We start from the raw sequence: 19,393 nt of genomic DNA on the forward strand, positions 1-19,393 counted from the left end.
TCCGATTTCACAAATAGTTCGGCTCTAAATTGGCCTCCTACAACCCATGGAAAAACCTTAATCCGATCATGTTTGGTTTTTGTAAATTCGAACTAACACACCTGGATTATGTAATTGGAAACCAGATCTCTCGAGGGGGTGTGTGCACCGCAAGGGACCCTTCGTATCGCGCATGCGCCAGTCTCAAGGCACGGAATACAACCCGGAAGCAGACACCATTCAATAAAAACATAATTGTAATAAACAGGAGACTGTTTATTTGATTCACAAATTAAAAGAACAGAACATTTTGAAAAGGCATCAATGGTAGAAAAAAAGTAACATAGGTAGGGAAGTATGAATGAGATTAAAAATAATAAAGCCGGTATTATAAAGGCGAATAATAAAGTGTACACAAACCTCTTCACGCTGCATTTGTTCAAGCCAACTGATTAATTTTCCGCACAATGGGCAAGATAGTCCAGAACAATAGCAACCTTCCTCTGGATATCAGTCGGGGCACAAAACTGTATTTTCCTTCGTATTTCAAACTACTTCCATCAATTCACAGAGTCTTTAGAATGAACATTCAAAAGCTTTGTTTCCATGATTTTCGTCCGAAAATTCCTTTGAAAATACTCATCCGTTGCCTTTCTTTGCATCAGACCCGATACATTTTTGGTAGTAGCGTCATGTTCGTAGCACAATTCAAGATAATTTCTCGATGCTGTCTGCTATTTAACATTCGCATAGCCATTAGAGACGTGCATTTGTAATCTGTGCCAATATCACAGCGGACATCAGTTAAAACAAGTTGTAAGGATCCGCAAAGCCTGGTGTGACATCATAGGTAAACCGGAAAAGTAATTCAATTATCCACGCTAAAATGAAACAAGCGCCCCCCAGTGTACGGGAGGCATATGGTGTATGACCAATAGTCGCATTAGAGAGAGTGCATGGACACTTGGACTCCACACGTAGGTGTGAAAATACATAAAAACTAACTATTTGAGAAATCAGACTAATTTAGTGCATGAAAACGTAGTGACGACACTGTTTCCCAGTTTCTGTTTAAGAGCTCTGGCTCGCAGTTAGCTTATCTTCCTACAGTGTGTAGTGCAGCATGTTTAGTTATTCCTTGTCCTCCAGAGATGATCAGTTTAAAAACACCTGAATTCAGGTCCAACAAAGGTTAATAGGATTGATTGCGTTGGACCTCAAAAGGTTCCACTGTAATAGTATGATGTTTTGAAGCCTACCTGGTGTTACATGTGGCCAACTGGATTGTGGCCATCTCCTCCAATACTAGGGTGACCTCCTGAGAGCTGCATGGGTGCATCACCCACCACTCCAGACACTTTCTCCTCTTCGCGACGCTTTAAACATGCTGCCTTGGGGTTCAGGTTGCGCTCTGATGACAGTTGGGGAGAGAAGAAAAATCAATCTTAGTTCAAAAATGTTTAATTAATTCGTAAATAAACCAGAAAAGTAATGAATTTAACTAAAATAACAATGGGGGAAAAATGGTCATTACTTTTTACGAAAATAAAGTTGTAATATAAATTGGTGTCCAAAAAAAAGTCAATAATGGAGGAAGAAAAACAAAAGCAGCTGGGGTGGAGACCGACCTCTGACTTGTTGTTCTAGATTGAGGATGACGTTGACGGCTTGGTGCAGGATGAGAAGTTTGGTCTGAGGTTTGTCATGGCTGAGGTGCAGCTGACACATCCTCCCTAACTCCTTGAATGCCTCGTTAATGTCCCGTACCCGCAGGCGCTCGCGGGCGTTGTTCGCCACTCGCCGTTCCCGCTCCCTCTCCATCTTCACTTCGGGTGGGAGGTCTTCATCATCCTCGTTGTCTTGGCTGGAGGGAGAAGCTGTGATGAAGCTGTGTGCGGTGGGAAAACATTGAAAGAAACCACAGATAGTTACAATACAATTCTGCAAAAAACAACAGGGATTGTGCACCTAACATAACAAATCAACTCCACATCTTAAATAGTTCAGGGACTAAAATGGGCTTCAAATCTCATCATATAGGGTAAAACTAATCAATGTTTAAGTAGCGTCACGCTCTGTGAGCATGTGCTTTGCATAAAGTCTTCTAGGAGCCCCACAGAGCACAAGAAATGTTCTCTACTTGAGAAACTTACTCATCTTTCTGGTCTGAAAGGCTAGAGAGAATCTGGAGGGTCAACGCCTCCTTTCTGAAATTGTGACATGAAGGGAAGGGGAGGGATTTCAACATCGTTAAACACCTAACAATGCCAAGCATGGCCATCAAAGGGTCACAAGAATCAACTCAAAAGTTAGATGGATTGTCACTTTCATCTACTGCAGCGGTCACCAACCTTTTTGAAACCAAGAGCTACTTCTTGGGTACTGATTAATGCAAAGGGCTACCAGTTTGATACAAACTTAAATAAATTGCCAGAAATAGCCAATTTTCTCAATTTACCTTTAACTCTGTTATTATTAATAATTAATGATATTTATCTTTGTGAAAACACTGATCATCTTAATGATTTCTCACAATAAATATATATAGAAACAGATAAATATCAATATGCAACACTTTATTTTTATATTTTCTCTAAGTGCACATTTTTCAAATGGAACATTTTCAAATGATCACTTCTAAGACGGTCTTGTGAAATCACAATATCCCATTTTAACTAGCTAGCCACTAACATTATTTAACAAATCATGAATTACTTTGCACCATGTTTGTACAAATAATAACTCATGTAAAATACAAAAGTCAACTCTCAAATTTTTAAATAAATCATGTCACACTTTGAACTGGACACCAAATCTGTTATCTGTTTCTTTGTCAGTTAGTGAAGACCAAGTCTTTAAAATATTTTCTTGGATTTTCAAATTCTATTTGAGTTTTGTCTCTCTTAGAATTAAAAAAGTCGAGCAAAGCGAGACCAGCTTGCTAGTAAATAAATAAAATTAAAAAAATAGAGGCAGCTCACTGGTAAGTGCTGCTATTTGAGCTATTTTTAGAACATGCCCGCGGGCACCGCATTGGAGACCCCTGATCTACTGTATAACTCGTGTGAATGTGGAGTAGGGATGTAATGATTACTATCATGATAAACTGCAGTAAACTTCCCGACGGGAAGCGTTAACGTTTCAAATTGTAATTACCGGTATTGTGAAAACGTGATTGATTACTCCACTTTCAAAACTTACAACGATACTGCTCATATCCTGGAGAAGCAGCTAGCACGCTAATCGCTCGCTGGCCTAAAGGGGAACTGCACTTTTTGGGGGAATTTTGCCTGTTCACAATTGTTATGAAGACATGCCGACTGATGGATTTTTTTTTAATGATTTCTAAATATTAAATGAACGTAATTAGAAGTACGCTTACAGCGGAGCCAATGGGACCTCCACTATTCCGCCGATAAAATCTGACAAATAACCATTTAAAAAGCGCCAATAATACTCAATTTACATTTCGTGATTTGAATATTAACCAAGTATTAGTGATATTGTTACTAGAACCGGTAACACAGACAAACTATTTATAGCGGCGTCGTGATTCACCTCGGTCGCCATGATCACTTCCGTGTCTCCCTATGTTTACATCATTGAGTGGTCTGGTGCTTTCTCGCTTCCCTGCTCCCTGTAAGTTTATTGTAGATCATAAATGATGCATCTCACCTGGACATGAGACGTCTGGGTAGGTAACCTGACAAGTTGGGACACTTTGACAGCCAATTTAGGACCTGGAACTGGCGAGGACACGAAAAGCGCTTGTTCCACCCGCACCCCACCCAGTTTCTTCACAAGGATTATGAGACATTCTTCAGCTAAATGGTATTATATGAACATCCCAGCAGTCGACATCCTAATGACAGCAGAATTTGTACAATAAGTGATGTTTTATTATGTTTGTTGGCACTCATGAAGTCTGTAGTGAGAAATCAGTGATGTATACTTAAAATGATCAGAATACGTAAATAGTAAATATTACAAATGTGCCGTATAAACCCAGATGAGTAGCCCGCTGGCCTGTTCTAAAAATAGCTCAAATAGCAGCACTTACCAGTGAGCTGCCTCTATTTTTTAAATTTTATTTATTTACTAGCAAGCTGGTCTCGCTTTGCTCGACATTTTTAATTCTAAGAGAGACAAAACTCAAATAGAATTTGAAAATCCAAGAAAATATTTTCACTACATTACATATATCATGTATATAAAACCCTAATGGAAGTGTTTGGATGTTTTTATGAGGGCTCTTTAGGCAGAAATGAACGGCTCCCATAAGCTCCATTGTAAGCGGACTTTTGATCACATTTATTTAATATTTAGAATGCATTAAAAATACATCCATCGTCATGTCTTTCATAATGATTGTGAACAAAAGGCAAAATTCCAAAAAAGCGCAGTTCGCCTTTAAATGCTAACATGAAAACAAAATGCATTAAAATATTTCTCCATTAAAAAACACACGTTTTGTCTATCATTAAGAAACACTCTGAAACCTTGACAAATTAAAACAGAAGATAAACATATTCAAACACTCAAAAACAATAATATGGCTCTTAAGAAGCCACAACAATATTATATAGCAAGTATAGTGTGTTTATTTATTGTGAATAAACCTTGGTTAAAAGATTTCAGTGTGTGTATAAATACTATGAGCAAATTCAACAGCCATCCTTCCATTTTCTAAAGCTTGTCCCTCTCGGGGTCGCAGGGGTGCTGGAGCCTATCCCAGCTGCATTCGAGCGGATGGCGGGGTACACCTTGGACAAGTCGCCAGCTCATCGCAGGGCCAACACAGATAGACAGACAACATTCACACAATACTGTGATAATAAAGATAACCGTGATATGAACTGTATATATTTTTGCAACACTAATGTAGAGCAACAAACTTGAAAGTGGAATGTCCCAGGAAAATAACCATTTTAATTAGGGACATCGCGATCCACATTTTTGGCCTCCGATCGGATCTCTAGTACCAATCTGGTACTTGGACGTTATTACAGGTTATGGAACTGAAAGGTTTTTTTTCGGAAACATTGAAACTAAACAAAACACAATACCTTTTCATAGAACTTATTTTCAATTAAATTTAAAATGTGCTAGTGTTGTTCTAAATCCAACGATGTATTAAATGTGTGGTATTGAATGTAACATACATGTTCTTGAACAGAATGAAGTGGATAGTGTACAATAACAAAAAAAAAAATTCTACTGTTGGCTCCCATTTAAAAAATGTTTTTGTCCTCATTTAAATAATATTTTGGCTTTCAAAACCCTTTTGCATGCGGGGAATTTTTCCTCACGGTTGTAAACGATGACAAAAGCGACAAAAAACGTTTTGTCATGACAAGCAGTAAAAGAAAAATATGGTTCTAACCACTTTAATATTGATCATATACCGATACAATACTAGGTAATGATAGTACTGATATTTGGACTGATCACCCCCACTTTACATTGAAACCGTAGCGGTTAACATGGCTTCTTGCGTTGTCCTGCCTGATGTGTAGCACGCTCGGCCATTTCTCGTCCTCTAGTCTTGCAGTGATAATGAAACCTGTAAGAAACCAAGTGTATTTGCTGCCACGGAAGCACGGAGTAGTAACTTAGAAGCGGTTCCACACTGTGGATAGCATTAGTCAAACTAAAATGACACATTCATTGCAGCTTGTCATTCTCAAATTCTATCAAGACATGCACTCTTCCTGGAACTCAAGTATCTCCTGCATGCATGTAAAAAGGAACCTGGAATTGGAATTGTGCATTCCTAAGCGTGCATTCCTTTGGAAGGAATCTTTAATGTGAGTACAATCTTTAGCCACGTGAACTCCGGTACACAGTGGTAATGATCATATGGGCTCAGGCGATAACCGATCAAATAAAATAGGCAAAAAGCAGCCCAATCCCACATCTGTAATCCTAATGGAATAAAAAAGTTTGAAGAGGCGGAGAACTCTACCTTGATCGACTGCGCGCCGCTTTGGAATCCTTCTTTTCCTCTTCAGATTTGTCTGCAATAGATGAGTTGTCGTCGTCCTCTTTGTCTTCTCTTTTGATGTCCGAGCTGCTGGAAGAGTGTGAGGAGCGCGTCATGCCGCTCGATAGACCTGTGGATGAACATGTGCGTCTGATGCCACGCTCATGTAACGTCAATGTGTGACAAGAGGTGAGATCTAACTTACTGGTGAAGCCTTCAGGCGGGCCGGCGGACGGCGTGGACCCGGACGCGTGATGACCGTGCAGAAGTGTACTGCTGGGAGGGAGGCCAGAGGGCTCCTCATGTTTCCCACCCTATTCATGAAAGTGGAGAAAATTTACACGAGTGTATTCAGACCCACTTTGACGTACAGTGCACATTTCTACTTTAAAACTGTTCCAGAAACTTTCAAAAACTATTTCACATTGACAATATTGCTTAAGAGACACAGCAACAAACAGAGAATAGTGTGTACTTTTTGGCATTTGGCTGTCAGCTATCGTAACCCACCTAATTTTATTCCAGAAGAAAGTGAGGGCAGCAAGAAAAGTGAGTAGTAAGAAATAGTGACATGTTTGCCCGACTATTCATATAGTAATAATAGCTTGGCATGTTTGGTAGCCCGATGATCAGATACTCAAAGCACCGTCTAGTACCACATATATTTTCTTTTGCCAGTGGAAAAGCGCCGTATAAAAAAAACAGCCACATTCCGCGCCATATAAAAAAACAGCCACATTCAGCGGTAGCCTGTGCGTAATTAAGTGGACACCCCCATTTGACCTAATCATTAGGCATTGGCCAATATTCGATAACTAAATTAACCAACGATAAATTTAAATCTAAGTCGGTAAGTTTTTCAACAGCATTCACACTTTTTGATGCATTTGGCAGCTACTCGCGTTGTACCGTAGCGGAATGAAAAGAAGGGGGTGAATTATCTTGTCCTCATTAAGTGTGTTTGACTGTGTGCAGCGACGCAAGCATCACACAGTACAACTAGTTAGCGTGTAGCAGCCAACTTGGACAAAATGATCACAAAACCAAATTCCGCCGCACTATTGTGGGAATATTTCAGTTTAAACCTTTGGAACAAGATGAGCCTATCAACACTTGGTTAGGGTTAGGTCGCCAATTATGCAAACACTTTGTGTTTGGTGAAAAAGCCAGGTCAGTGTAAACAAAACGGTGTGAAATGGTGTGCGCTCACAGCGAGTGTGGTTAAATACATCACCGAATACATGCTGCCATTTAATACTGTTATAAACTATCCATTCATCCATTTTCTACCGCTTATTCCCTTTGGGGTCGCGGGAGGCGCTGGAGCCTATCTCAGCTACAATCGGGCGGAAGGCAGGGTACACCCTGGACAAGTCGCCACCTCATCAGCATTTTTAAAAAGTGCTTAAATGTTCTCATGTCATGTGGGTGTTCCTCACCCGGAATTTTCCAATCTTAATTTTGTTTTTCTTATTACAAGTTAATATGTTTGTTTGAACTGTAGTGTTTATATTGTTACTTTACACTTTCGTTTAAGAAGGTCCGAACTTGATTGTCAGTTAAGTAATGTACAACTCGACCTCTGCCTACATGTCCAATATTGAAGTGCAACTTTGTCAATAGTTTATTTAGCCATTTAATTTATTGTTATTGTTGTGTACCCCCATCCCCTCAATATATTTTATTGCTGTTGATTGTAATTTTCATTCAAGTGCAACATTTTTCCAACAGACAAAGTATATTTTATTATTTGTTTTATTTAACTTGGGGTTTTAAATGTTTTCATTCCATTTACAATGTTAAAATACAAGCTTATTTCATTTGAAGGGATATATGTGCATTATTATTATTATTAATTATCATTACAACAATGGTTAATGTGGTCTCATAAAAGTAATGGCAATAATATTGTTTATCAGCAATAATTCATAGATCAATATATCATCAAGCAAAATTTGTTATCGGCCCAGGCCTACTAATCATATACATTTGATCGCTTTTTCTGTGAATCGTGTATATAAAATTACCAAAACACAAAAATATAGCTTTATTCAGAGACAAGATTGTAATCATATGAATGCAATTGCATTTCCCCATTTCATACGCATGCCCAGATGCAGGGGTTACATGAATGCCAACTGGGCGCACGTCTTGCAAGTTTTTTGCACTCGATGAAAAGTGTCTACAGACTCTATTAAGCATGATAGCTAATTGTCAGTCCTGTTAGTGGGAGTCCAGGCTTCCACACTTATCACCGTTTAATAACATCCCTACAGTCTTTAAACTCACGCCAAAAACTCCACAGAAGTGAAACCACGTTAAACAAGGCGACTGTGTGCAGCAGCTTGAAACATTTTTTTTTTTACATTTTTTTTAATTTTTATCAATGGTAGCCAATAAGGTAATGGAGCTATGTGCATATAACCAATGGGTCCTGGTGTGGGGGCGGAAGCAGTTTCGAGATGAAAGATATCGCCGATCATATTCCTCATTTAATTGGGGTAGCCAAAATCGTGATCGAGATTAAATTATATTATTTGTGCAGCCCTAGCAGGTATCACACAATGGACAAGGATGTCTTTCCCATATTTTTTTCAAGCCGATACCAATAATCAATAGGAGGTTGCCATTTGTGATATCTTTATTACATGGGACAATGGGTCATTTTAAGTGTTGCCACCCAGGTGCATGCCAATATATATTTTTTTTTTAATGTATATTCAACTGCAGCTAACCGACACCTGGAAGTAAGAAACTCGAAGGTGGCTTTAACAAACTATACATGTACATTTGTCCCAACCAATTATGACATTACTACTATGGTAGGGCTAACACAGGGGTCGGCAACCCAAAATGTTCAAAGAGCCATATTGGACCAAAAATACAAAAACAATCTGTCTGGAGCAGCAACAAATTAAAAGCCTTATATAAGTCTTTTAATTAAGGCAGTACATGTTCAAATTAAATATTTATTCTACACGTTTTTGCAACATAGCAAAACATTAGTAAAACGGAGGCTTGTCAGAGAGTGAGATTACTCTTGGAAATTACTGGCTTAGAATGGCCAAAGGTATAGATGTGTGTGTCCAAGTTAAGGGAAACAGTAGGCTGTATTTTCCGAATGGATTTTATTATAATCTTTGCAAGCTCGGTAACGTTTGCTGTGGCCTATAACAACATGACACACAAACAACTATCAGAAATGCAGCCAATATTACATACAGATAATGTGTCATGAGCCTGAAAATATAGCGGACATAAGTAAAGGCAATTAAATAAGCTCAAATATACCTACAAACGAGGCATAATGATGCAATGTGCACATACAGCAAGCCCAGTGGTTCTTAACCTGGGTTCGATCGAACCCTAGGGGTTCGGTGAGTCGGCTTCAGGGGTTCGGCGGAGCCTCCGCCACGGAGGTCAAGACACACCCAACTCATCGTGTAAATAAAAACTCCCTATCGCCGTATTATGGATACCCCCAAACAATGTTCCCTCTAATTTTCCATCTGATTTGCAGGTGTGTAATTTGCTGTGAGTTCATGCACTGTGTTGGTTTTGTTCTTTGAACAAGGTGATGGTCATGCACGGTTCATTTTGTGCACCAGTAAAAAAACATAACTTGTCTTGAATTTAAAAAAAATATATATATATATTTTAACTAAAGAAGAGTTCGGTGAATGCGCATATGAAACTGGTGGGGTTCGGTACCTCCAACAAGGTTAAGAACCACTGAGCTAGCCTAAACAGCATGTTAGCATCTGTTAGCTTGCAGTCATGCACTGACCAAATATGCCTCCACACAAGTCAATAACATCCACAAAGCTCACCTTTGTGCATTCATGCACAATATAAAAAGTTTGGTGGGCAAAATGAAGACAAAGAAGAATGGCATGAAACATGTTTTCTGTGGCAGCGTCGAGAAAGTTGTACATGTAAACAAACTACGGTGTCTTCAAGATCAGCCGAAATTAGGACAAAACGGCGCTTGCCAAATACTCATCAGTTAAACATGTTTAATACAAATAGTGGAATTTCCAACAATTAGGAAGGATTGTGTCATATTTGTCCTTGTACAAAAGACAATAAAAACTTTTTTTTTTCCCCTTTTATATACATTTTTGAAAAAGCTCCAGGGAGCCACTCGGGCGGCACTAAATGCAGCTCTAGAGCCGCGGGTTGCCGACCCCCGGCCTAAAATCACATGTCTATAAATTAGTAATGAAGGTTACATCCTTTATTTTAGTGTCCCCCGGTACCGGTCCGGGACACATTTTCGACAGGGACACAGAGAAACATTAAATGATTTATAAAGAACCGCGTTTTAATCTAAACTTTCGCTTGACCCAGTAGACACACCAATAATAAAACTCCTCATAGGAGGTTCCCATTTGGTATATCTTTGTTACATGGAACAATGAACATTAATAAACAGATAAAATGTAAATGTGCCCGATTATAGCCAGGGACTAATTTTCCATCTGCAGTCCCTGACGGGCTGATGGTATATACTATATATGAAGGCTATTCAACAACATAATGAAGAGGGCTGCAGTTTCAAGAATTAAATCAGTTATCAGATGCGATTTGTTTAATATGTTATTGGATTTATCAGTGTGACGTTATAGTTCCTAATATCAGCTGGATAGTTATGGGAGCACTATCATATGTAGTATATACACATGGTATATACGCAACTGACTCTTCAAAAGCAATAACCAACAGTTGTGGAGCCATCAACACAGAAGTCTAAGTAGTCTAAATAGTAGAAGTCTAAAATGCTTGCAGTTTTACATCTGTCCGCCAGATGGCACAAGGTAAACATATTTGTTCCCAGAAAACCTACTTTATTCTACCACAACCCTTTTGAAACACACAAAAATGTTTTACTTTATTTTTAATTATTTAAATAAGTCATAGTAAATACTACAATGTTGTTCTTAAGCAATGCACATAAATCACCCAGTCCATTTACTAGAGGTGTCAAAATTATTATTATTATTATTTTTTTAAATCGCGGTTCTTATTTGTAATGATTCTTAATCGATTTTTATTTTTCATCCGTCCCATCCAGCCACTAAGGCAAACCATATTGTTGATGTAGATGCCCATATCTGCTGTACGGATTTACTTTACAAAAGCGAAGTGATATACGTCTCTTGTAGCTTTATTTGTATTTAACTTTATTAAACGTTTGGGTATAATTTTATTAAGCAAAACCAGTTTTCTTTTAAGTAACACAGAAATTTATCAGAGCTGATTATCTATTTGATGGAGAAATGCAGTTCATCAAAGAACTGGCACACAATGGTATAAAAAAGTATTGATTTTTGAATCGAGAATCATTTTGAATCAAGAATAGATTCTGAATCGAATAGTTACTTCCAAGAATCGAATCGTGTGGTGCCCAAAGATTCACAGCCCTACCATTTACACAATATAGCATAGCAACAGCATCCTTAAAGAAAGGATTTTCACAATCAATATGTATGTGATAAGCTATGACAGCAAGTATGGATTTTTCTTTCTCTGTGTTATACAACCCATAGCGCCAATGGAAAAACAGTGGTAGGTAGCTCACCATAGCAGGATGTCTGTTGCTGAGAGCAAGACTCGCGTTAGGGAAAGCTGGAGAGAGGCCTCCAAGGCCCCCGTTGTGGACCGCGGACAGCAGGCTGTGCATGTCGGAGTGGGCACCGTCTAAGCCGGGGCCTTGGCCAACAGCGTGGTTCCGCAGCACATGGATTGCCTCCTCCAAACGGTCCTCCATTTTACTCTGCTGTAGAAACATTGTTATTTTCATGGATAATTCAATAAACCAAGCACAATAATATTGCTGTTTAGATGTTGGAGCATACCAGTGCATGAGGTTGCCCTTCAAAACTGGGTGTGGTTGGTCTTTGCCACTGGGACTGAGCTCCTGCAGAAAAAAAATATTAGGATAGTGGTAAATGTGTTTACTGTTCATGTGACACCTGAGGGAGTTGCTGGGGCATTTCTGTGATAACATGTAACAAAAATTTAAGGTTACATGGATTAAATCCATGTGTGTCAAAAACAAGGTAAAAATCTTAAGTATACAGTATGTGCTGGCTTAAATTATATGAATGTACAGAGCAGCTGTATTTCACCTGTAATACCCTGAGGAGACCCTGGAGTTGACGGAGCTGAAGAGAAGTTATTACTATTGTGGTCCGATGGATAAATCTGAAAAAAAATCAATGACAATATTTGTTTAAATAAAGCTGGAGAAGTACAGTGAGACGCGGTAAAACAACAACTCACCGAAGCAAGAGCCTTGCCGATTTCGTCTCCAGAACTGCCGGCTGTGGTGGCCCTGTTACCTGCTGAGACATTAATACAGAAAGTCTCACTTAAGGAGGCTTTAAACAAAAATAATAAATCTTAAGGCAAGTCTTACTCATGATGGCCTCTCCATTAATGGCGGGCGTGTGGTTGTAGGTGGTGGGGGCGGGGTGGAAGCCGTTGACTTCGCTGCCATGCAGTGGATAGTTCTGTGGACACAGACAGTGCATGGCAACATGGCCAAGAAGCAAAACATGTGTTAAAGAGGACAGATAAGTGTTAGAAGATGAGCATGATCCTCCAAGTGTAACCAGCCCACCATTCTGTCTTGAGGGTTCAGTGATGAGAAGGAGCCTGGTGGTCCGATGTGAGGAGAGTTACCCAGCATGGCTGAGTAGCCAGAAGATGACCAGGGGTCGTCTGCACAAACAAACAAAGGTTTAGCTTCATACATACAGCACAAATATGCAAATTCATCAAAAGTAAACTATTGCCTTGCATGTAGAAAGAGCCTGGATATACAGCGCCAGGCTTAGCGCCAGGATAGCCGCCATTGTCCCTGGCATATTCATCACTGGATGTAGACGCATACACCTAAACAAGCACACAAACATTGAGTAACAGGCTTTTTTATTATTTCATGTCTGCACAACACACACGCACACGCACACACACACACACACACACACACACACACACACACACACACACACATTATAAGTATATATATATTATTCCCCTTGTGTTTAAAAATGGTTTCATCCTGTGGCCACATGATGGCGAGAGGGAGTCTAAAGACGCCAGCTCCTGTGGAAGAGGCACAGCGGCCATGGCACGCTGGGCATGGCGAAGGCTCAGATCCCTGTGCACAGCGAGCATTTCCTCTTGCTCCCAGGACCCCAGTGACATCATGAAGGCTGGCCAGCAGCCCCTCCCCAGTAACAAACACACACTGTACCGTGCATACAGTGAGCCAAGGCACAGACCCATACACATGCCTGCCATTCTCTTTAAAGGGTTGAGTTCCGGAGGGGAATAGAAACTGGCAACCATGATGACAACTACAATTCCATACACTTTCTTTATATGGCTTACAAAACTACATGCAGCTCTCCAATTCTTCGTACACACGAGGAACTCCAGTTTCTGAGACCATCCGCTACCTCTCAGTCCGCCTCTGTTGCACATTGCAGACAACAGGAAAAAGAAGAATGGGGCTACGCTGCAAAGAATGTGAATCCAGAGATGAGATTTTTTTTCTGTAATTTGATTTAACAGGGAGAAGTGGAAAGGGAATGGAGAGATGCACTTCTAATTACAGAGCCATCTGCCTGTTCCTGGACCACATCCAACTCCACAGGCAGCTGGGCTGAGGAGAAGAAGCAGGGGAGGTGGGGTGGAGGGAGGGAGGGCGGGTGAGCGATGGGGGCTGGGATGCAGTCGGAGAGAGAGGGAGAGAGAAAAAGAGAGAGAGAGAGGGGAGAAGAGAGACTGCGGTGAAAGGGCGAGAGGGACGATTTAGGGGGAAAAAATGAGGACCTTGATGATTTATGAAATGGGTAGATAGATAAGGGTGTTGAGTGAGGAAGAGGGGGCAGGAGAAGGCAATCTAAAGGACTTAAACAAAGCTTCATATGGCCAGGGGAGTGTGAAAGAAATGAGGGGATTTAACATGATCGTTGTTAATTCGAGGGAAAACATGACTGGAGATGGCTTCATTTAACAATGGGCTTTGAATTGTTCTTTCATGAGGAACAATGTCGCGCGAATCCTGTTGCTCTAGATGGGAACGGAACAACACAATGACTGGCGCTGCGGCGTAATTCTATTCTCACGAAGAAAAGGGGATTTCTCAGGTAAAATCCTCAACTAATAAGGCTTTAATGCAATTCAGGTTATGAGCGCGCAAAAGCCTCTATGCCACGGTGGAAGTCGATGCAGTTTAACGTAAAACTAAGCTCAAAGTACTTCATTTGACCACGCTGACTGTTGTGGTTACTTTTATGGTCCACAAGGGAATAGAGAAGTTCCTGTAACTTCCTTGGTTGACAAAAGGTGCATTTGCAGTATGCATCAACAGGAAACATCAGGAAGCTTGTTTGAATCATGAATGGCTTTGTCCACCGATTTGTTACATCCAAATACAAAAAAAAATCTACTCAAAGGGGTGTCCACACGAGACAGGAAGAGAGGAAGTGTGGGACCACAGGATCATCATCATCGGCAGTCATTAATCTGGGCTCAGACAAGGGGGCTCATAGGCCTCTCAAAAGCACTGTGCCTCACAACTGGGTCACTCACAGGGGGAAAGCCCACCCAGACCATCATGTGGTGAGGCGTAGTCGCAGGGGCCGGCAGAGGTGGGGGAGGGGATTCTCACACTCACATACACATACAAACATTTCATCGTTTGCACTGAAGCCATGCGGCCATCCTTCACACTGTAGGAGAATGACTGAGGTTCAGACAGTGTGAAGAAGAAGGGGGGTTTCTTCATGTTCACACTTGCAGGAGAAGTGTGTACATACGGTGGTCTCAGCAGCCACTTCAAACCGCCAGCACCCACAGGTGGAGGACTTGGGAGGGTCAAAACCTTCGCAAACACGAAACCAAAAGCAAATAAGGTTTGGATCCAAATGTAGACTTCTATAGCCAAGCTGATCCACAGTCTCTTAATCAATAGGATAAGCTGTACCTTTCGCAAAAACTGTACAAAATCTGTACCTGTTCACACTACATTTAAGCTCACGCCACATTATGCATACATGGCTATGCAAATTATGAATTAGTCAACCATAAAATCTTTGTAGCACTGACAAAACATTATCACTCATACGCAAATTCTCGTGTTACCTTAGAACAAGTAAATAGGGTACAGTATTTGACACAGCAATCATCATTAGGGCTAAATGATTTTGAAAAATAATGTAATTGTGATTATTTTTTGCGATTTAATATGCAATCATTATTGTTTAAGGTCCTCTTCTCAAGTATACCAAATCGGCAATAAATCAATCTGTATTATAATAACCAATATCAATGTTGACCTGGGTGACAAACCAATTGTATCGATAAAATAAAGTTTTTTGTTGCAGACTATTTAAAATAATTTTGCGCCGGTTAGGGTTATACGGTATACCGGTATTAGTATAGTACCTTGATACTAATGAATCCTATTCGGTACTATACCGCCTCTGAAAAGTACCGGTCCACCGCCGCCGCCCCCCCCCCCCCACCTTGTGTCATTGCTGGTTTACGAGCAGACGAGCATGTTCGGTTGCGCAAAACCTCGAATACTTGCAGACAATGTGTGTAGACAGAAAAGGGAGAACAGTGCACTTTGGCTTAAAAACTAACGAAAAAGGTGAAGTTATAACACTGAAACGCCCTCAGGAAGAGGTGCTTTAAGACATGGCTAGCTTGCTAGCGGCGAACGTCCATTCGCAGTTTGCAGTGTTTTAGCTACTTCTAAATCACTAATCCTCACCTCTATAACAACAAATAAAGTAAGTTTCTTACAAGTATCATCCCTGCAGGACGAGGAATAGCTAAACATGCTTCACTACACACTGTAGCTCAACGGCGTCAAAATGTAAACAAACGCCATTGGTGGATCTACTCCTAATATCCACCGTAATGATACCAAGTACAGGCACGTATCTAGTCGATTTTACTATGATTACGTCGATATTTTTGGGCATCACAACATCTTCTTTCATTTTTTTAACATTTATATTATGTTTATAAACTCAGGAAATATGTCCCTGGACACATGAGGACTTTGAATATGACCAATGTATGATCCTGTAACTACTTGGTATCGGACTGAAATCCAAATTTGTGGTATCATCCAAAACTAATGTAAAGCATCCAAACAACAGAAGAATAAATTATTATTACATTTTAATAGAAGTGTAGGTAGAACATGTTAAAAGAGAAAGTAAGCAGATATTAACAGTAAATGAACCAGTAGATTAATAATTCATTTTCTACCACTTGTCCTTAATAATTTTGACAAAATAATAGAATGGAAAATTACACAATATGTTACTGCATATGTCAACGGACTAAATTAGGAGCCTTTGTTTGTTTACTTAATAAAAGACAAGTTGCCTTGTATGTTCACTATTTTATTTAAGGACAAACTTGCAATAAGAAGCATATGTTTAATGTACCATAAGATTTTTTGTTAAAATAAAGACAATAATGCAATTTTTTTGTGGTCCCCCTTATTTAGAAAAGTACCGAAAAGTATCGAAACATTTTTGGTACCGGTACCAAAATATTGGTATCGGGACAACACTAGCGCAATACTAGACGATACTTTTTGCCTTCGAGAGCTTCTGTAACTTCCGTCCTCCCCCATCATTTCCTTTGCAGCGATTCACACACACAGCATCAAAATAGCTAGTGCTACCACGAATGAGAGCGAGAAGATTGTTCCAAAGAAAAGAAAAGTGTCAGCAGTGCCTTGGAGTCGCGGCAACAGAAATGGAACAGGTAAACAGCACGCTGCAAAGATTGTTAAAGCCAGCAGTATAACAAACTTATTCCAGCATCTGAAAAACAGGCATCAAGCCAAGTGGGGGAAATGCAAGTATTTACGAGGCAAACAGGACAACAAACAAACAAACTACCGCTAAAGTGCAGCTTACTGTGATAAAATCTTTTACAAAAAACAATTTATGATTAGAAAGGAGCACGATGGCAAACGACTACCAAAGCTAAATATTTGGTGCTCATACTTTGGAAAATCCTGTGTTCATTCGTTTACTCTCAATGTTGTAGTTAATTATTCATCTGCATACAATGTTAGATTTTTTTTTTACAAACCTATTCAAGACAGAAGATGAAAGTTTACACTTTATTGATCTCAATGTAAGAGTTTATTAATTTGCATTCATTGTGCAATGCTACATTTTTGTTTACAAAAGCATAAGCTCCTAATTCAGTTTTTGAAATGTATTCTAAACAAAGTGCAACTTATATTTGTTCTAAATCTTTATAAAAATGTTTACTTTGCTAAGAGTAAAATGCAGTGTGTTCATGCCATGTATTCTGTAAGTTGTGGCATTGTTTGGGCCAGTCCCAATACACCCCCTTGCCCTACTTTTTAGCCCAATCCTTGAATTGTGCACGTTTCCGTTGGGGTAATGGTGTCCCAGTTACTCTTTGCATATAGAGGTAGCGGGCATAACGAGGGGTAGGGGGTATGAATCTTGTCCTTCAGAGTGAGGGTTTTCAGATGCTGAATCGCCCAGGTAGGGCCATAAACTATTCCCCAATTTCTATGCAAGTTATACAGTATATTAGTTTTGAACGTTAGCCAGCTAGCCACACTAACGCTAGACTAAAATACCGTATTTTCCGCACTATAAGGCACACCTAAAAACTTCCAATTTTCTCAAAAGCTGACAGTGCGCCTTATATATGGACCAATATTGAGCCACAACAGGTCTCGCAACCCCAGCCTCTACTGTAGCGTCTATTTTTTGCGCCTTATAATGCGGTGCGCCTTATAATGCGGTGCGCCTTATACAGTATATGAACAATGTTTTAAAATAGGCCATTCACTGAAGGTGCGCCTTATAATCCGGTGCGCCTTATAATCCGGTGCGCTTTATAGTGCGGAAAATACGGTACTGACAAAAAGCTTGCAAATGTAAAAACTAGACGTTTAAATAACTTCAAAAAAATTCACAAGAAACAGTTGTTGATGGCGGCTTCTTCTCCGTGTACTATTTTGTTTATTCATCAAGTGAAGCATGATTAATGATAAAAAAAAAAAAATCTAAACCGTTAACTCAATTGCTGCTGGGTTTGTTGTTGTTGGGACTACTTTTGTATGGTAAATTGCCGTGTGGCGGTTGTTGAGCCGAGACACATTTCAACGCGCAAACAGAGTGCATACAAGCAGAAACATCATAGAGAGGAAGAATGAGAAAAACAGCAATTCTGCTGGTTAAAAAAAGAGGGTACGTGAAGCACAATATGGAAGTATTTTGGCTTCAAAACTAACGATAAAAGTGACGCTTAAACTAGGGCTGGGCAATATATCGATATACTCGATATATTGCGGATTTGTCTCTGTGCGATACAGAAAATGACTATATCGTGATATTCGAGTATAAGTTCTCACGCAGTTGCTTTTAGCTGCGGGGCAGTACACTGCATGCTTTTTCACTCTTTCCTGTCTCTCCTTCTCACAGAGGCAAAAAACAAGCGCACCTTCTTACATACGTCACATACTGTCACGTGAGCAACGTCACACGCTACCGCAGGTAGCGACATGGTAACGTTAGCTGTGATGCTAACAGCTAACGGTGTGGTAATACGAGAGAGAGAAAGTGCGAATCTGGTAACAAATGGAGGAATAATTAATTCCCAAGAAAAACAGCACAGGGTCCATCGTCTGCCGGTGGTTTGGCTTCAAGCGGGAATATGTTGAACATTTATGCGGCAAAAGCGTACAAAAAGTAGCAGCACTGCTAATATGTAGCATCATTTGAAAAATCACCTGCTCGAGAATGAAGAGTGCTTCAAACTCCGCATGTCAACATCTCCGTTCGGTGCCACACCAACTAAATGCCCAAGCAACTATTTCCACATCAACACCATAGGACATATACTATTTGATATGCAGCTCATTTTTATGTGACACTTACTGAAATATCCTGTGTGACATCATGCACAAAAGTGCACTTTATTTGTTTTAAACTATTGTAGTGGTGTTCTGTACAAAAAGTGCACTTTAATTTAGTTTAGTTTAATTTTAGTTTTGATATGTCATCTTAGTGACATCATGCACAAAAGTGGACTAATAGCTTGTTTTAAAATGTCTCTGACAATCTTGCACTTTCTGTTTTGAAATGACATGAATGTTTGTGCCACTGCTTAATAACTGTTTAATAAATACACTTTTGCTAAATTGACTTAGTTGTGATTTCCCTCTCTGCATGAAAGTTTAAAATGAGCATATATTAATGCAGTTTGAAGAAGAATGTTTTAATGTAGACACATAGAATCATCATACTGCTGTGATTATATGCATCAAGTGTTCATTCAAGGCTGAGGCAAAATATCGCGATATATATCGTGTATCGTGACATGGCCCAAAAATATTGA

General features: G+C 39.8%; 1 protein-coding gene across 6 annotated transcripts in view; it reads right to left on the reverse strand.

Annotated features, from left to right (window-relative positions):
• tcf3b (transcription factor 3b) overlaps positions 1-19,393 on the reverse strand; it is a 129,230-nt gene that overhangs the window by 13,991 nt on the left and 95,846 nt on the right. For 3 of the 6 annotated variants that reach the window (XM_061977903.1, XM_061977907.1, XM_061977902.1), the window contains 12 exons: positions 12,763-12,862; positions 12,588-12,688; positions 12,384-12,477; positions 12,248-12,309; positions 12,094-12,169; positions 11,821-11,882; positions 11,544-11,741; positions 6,168-6,276; positions 5,945-6,092; positions 2,133-2,186; positions 1,608-1,867; positions 1,239-1,390 (listed from right to left, as the gene is read on the reverse strand). In XM_061977903.1, coding sequence (XP_061833887.1) covers positions 1,245-1,390; positions 1,608-1,867; positions 2,133-2,186; positions 5,945-6,092; positions 6,168-6,276; positions 11,544-11,741; positions 11,821-11,882; positions 12,094-12,169; positions 12,248-12,309; positions 12,384-12,477; positions 12,588-12,688; positions 12,763-12,862 — 1,410 coding nt within the window. In that variant the 3' untranslated portion in view covers positions 1,239-1,244. The remainder of the gene's footprint in view (positions 1-1,238; positions 1,391-1,607; positions 1,868-2,132; positions 2,187-5,944; positions 6,093-6,167; positions 6,277-11,543; positions 11,742-11,820; positions 11,883-12,093; positions 12,170-12,247; positions 12,310-12,383; positions 12,478-12,587; positions 12,689-12,762; positions 12,863-19,393) is intronic. The other 3 variants (XM_061977904.1, XM_061977905.1, XM_061977906.1) reach the window with 3 other exon arrangements.

Source organism: Nerophis lumbriciformis, linkage group LG18 (assembly GCF_033978685.3).
Source record: "Nerophis lumbriciformis linkage group LG18, RoL_Nlum_v2.1, whole genome shotgun sequence".
Taxonomy (NCBI): domain Eukaryota; kingdom Metazoa; phylum Chordata; class Actinopteri; order Syngnathiformes; family Syngnathidae; genus Nerophis; species Nerophis lumbriciformis.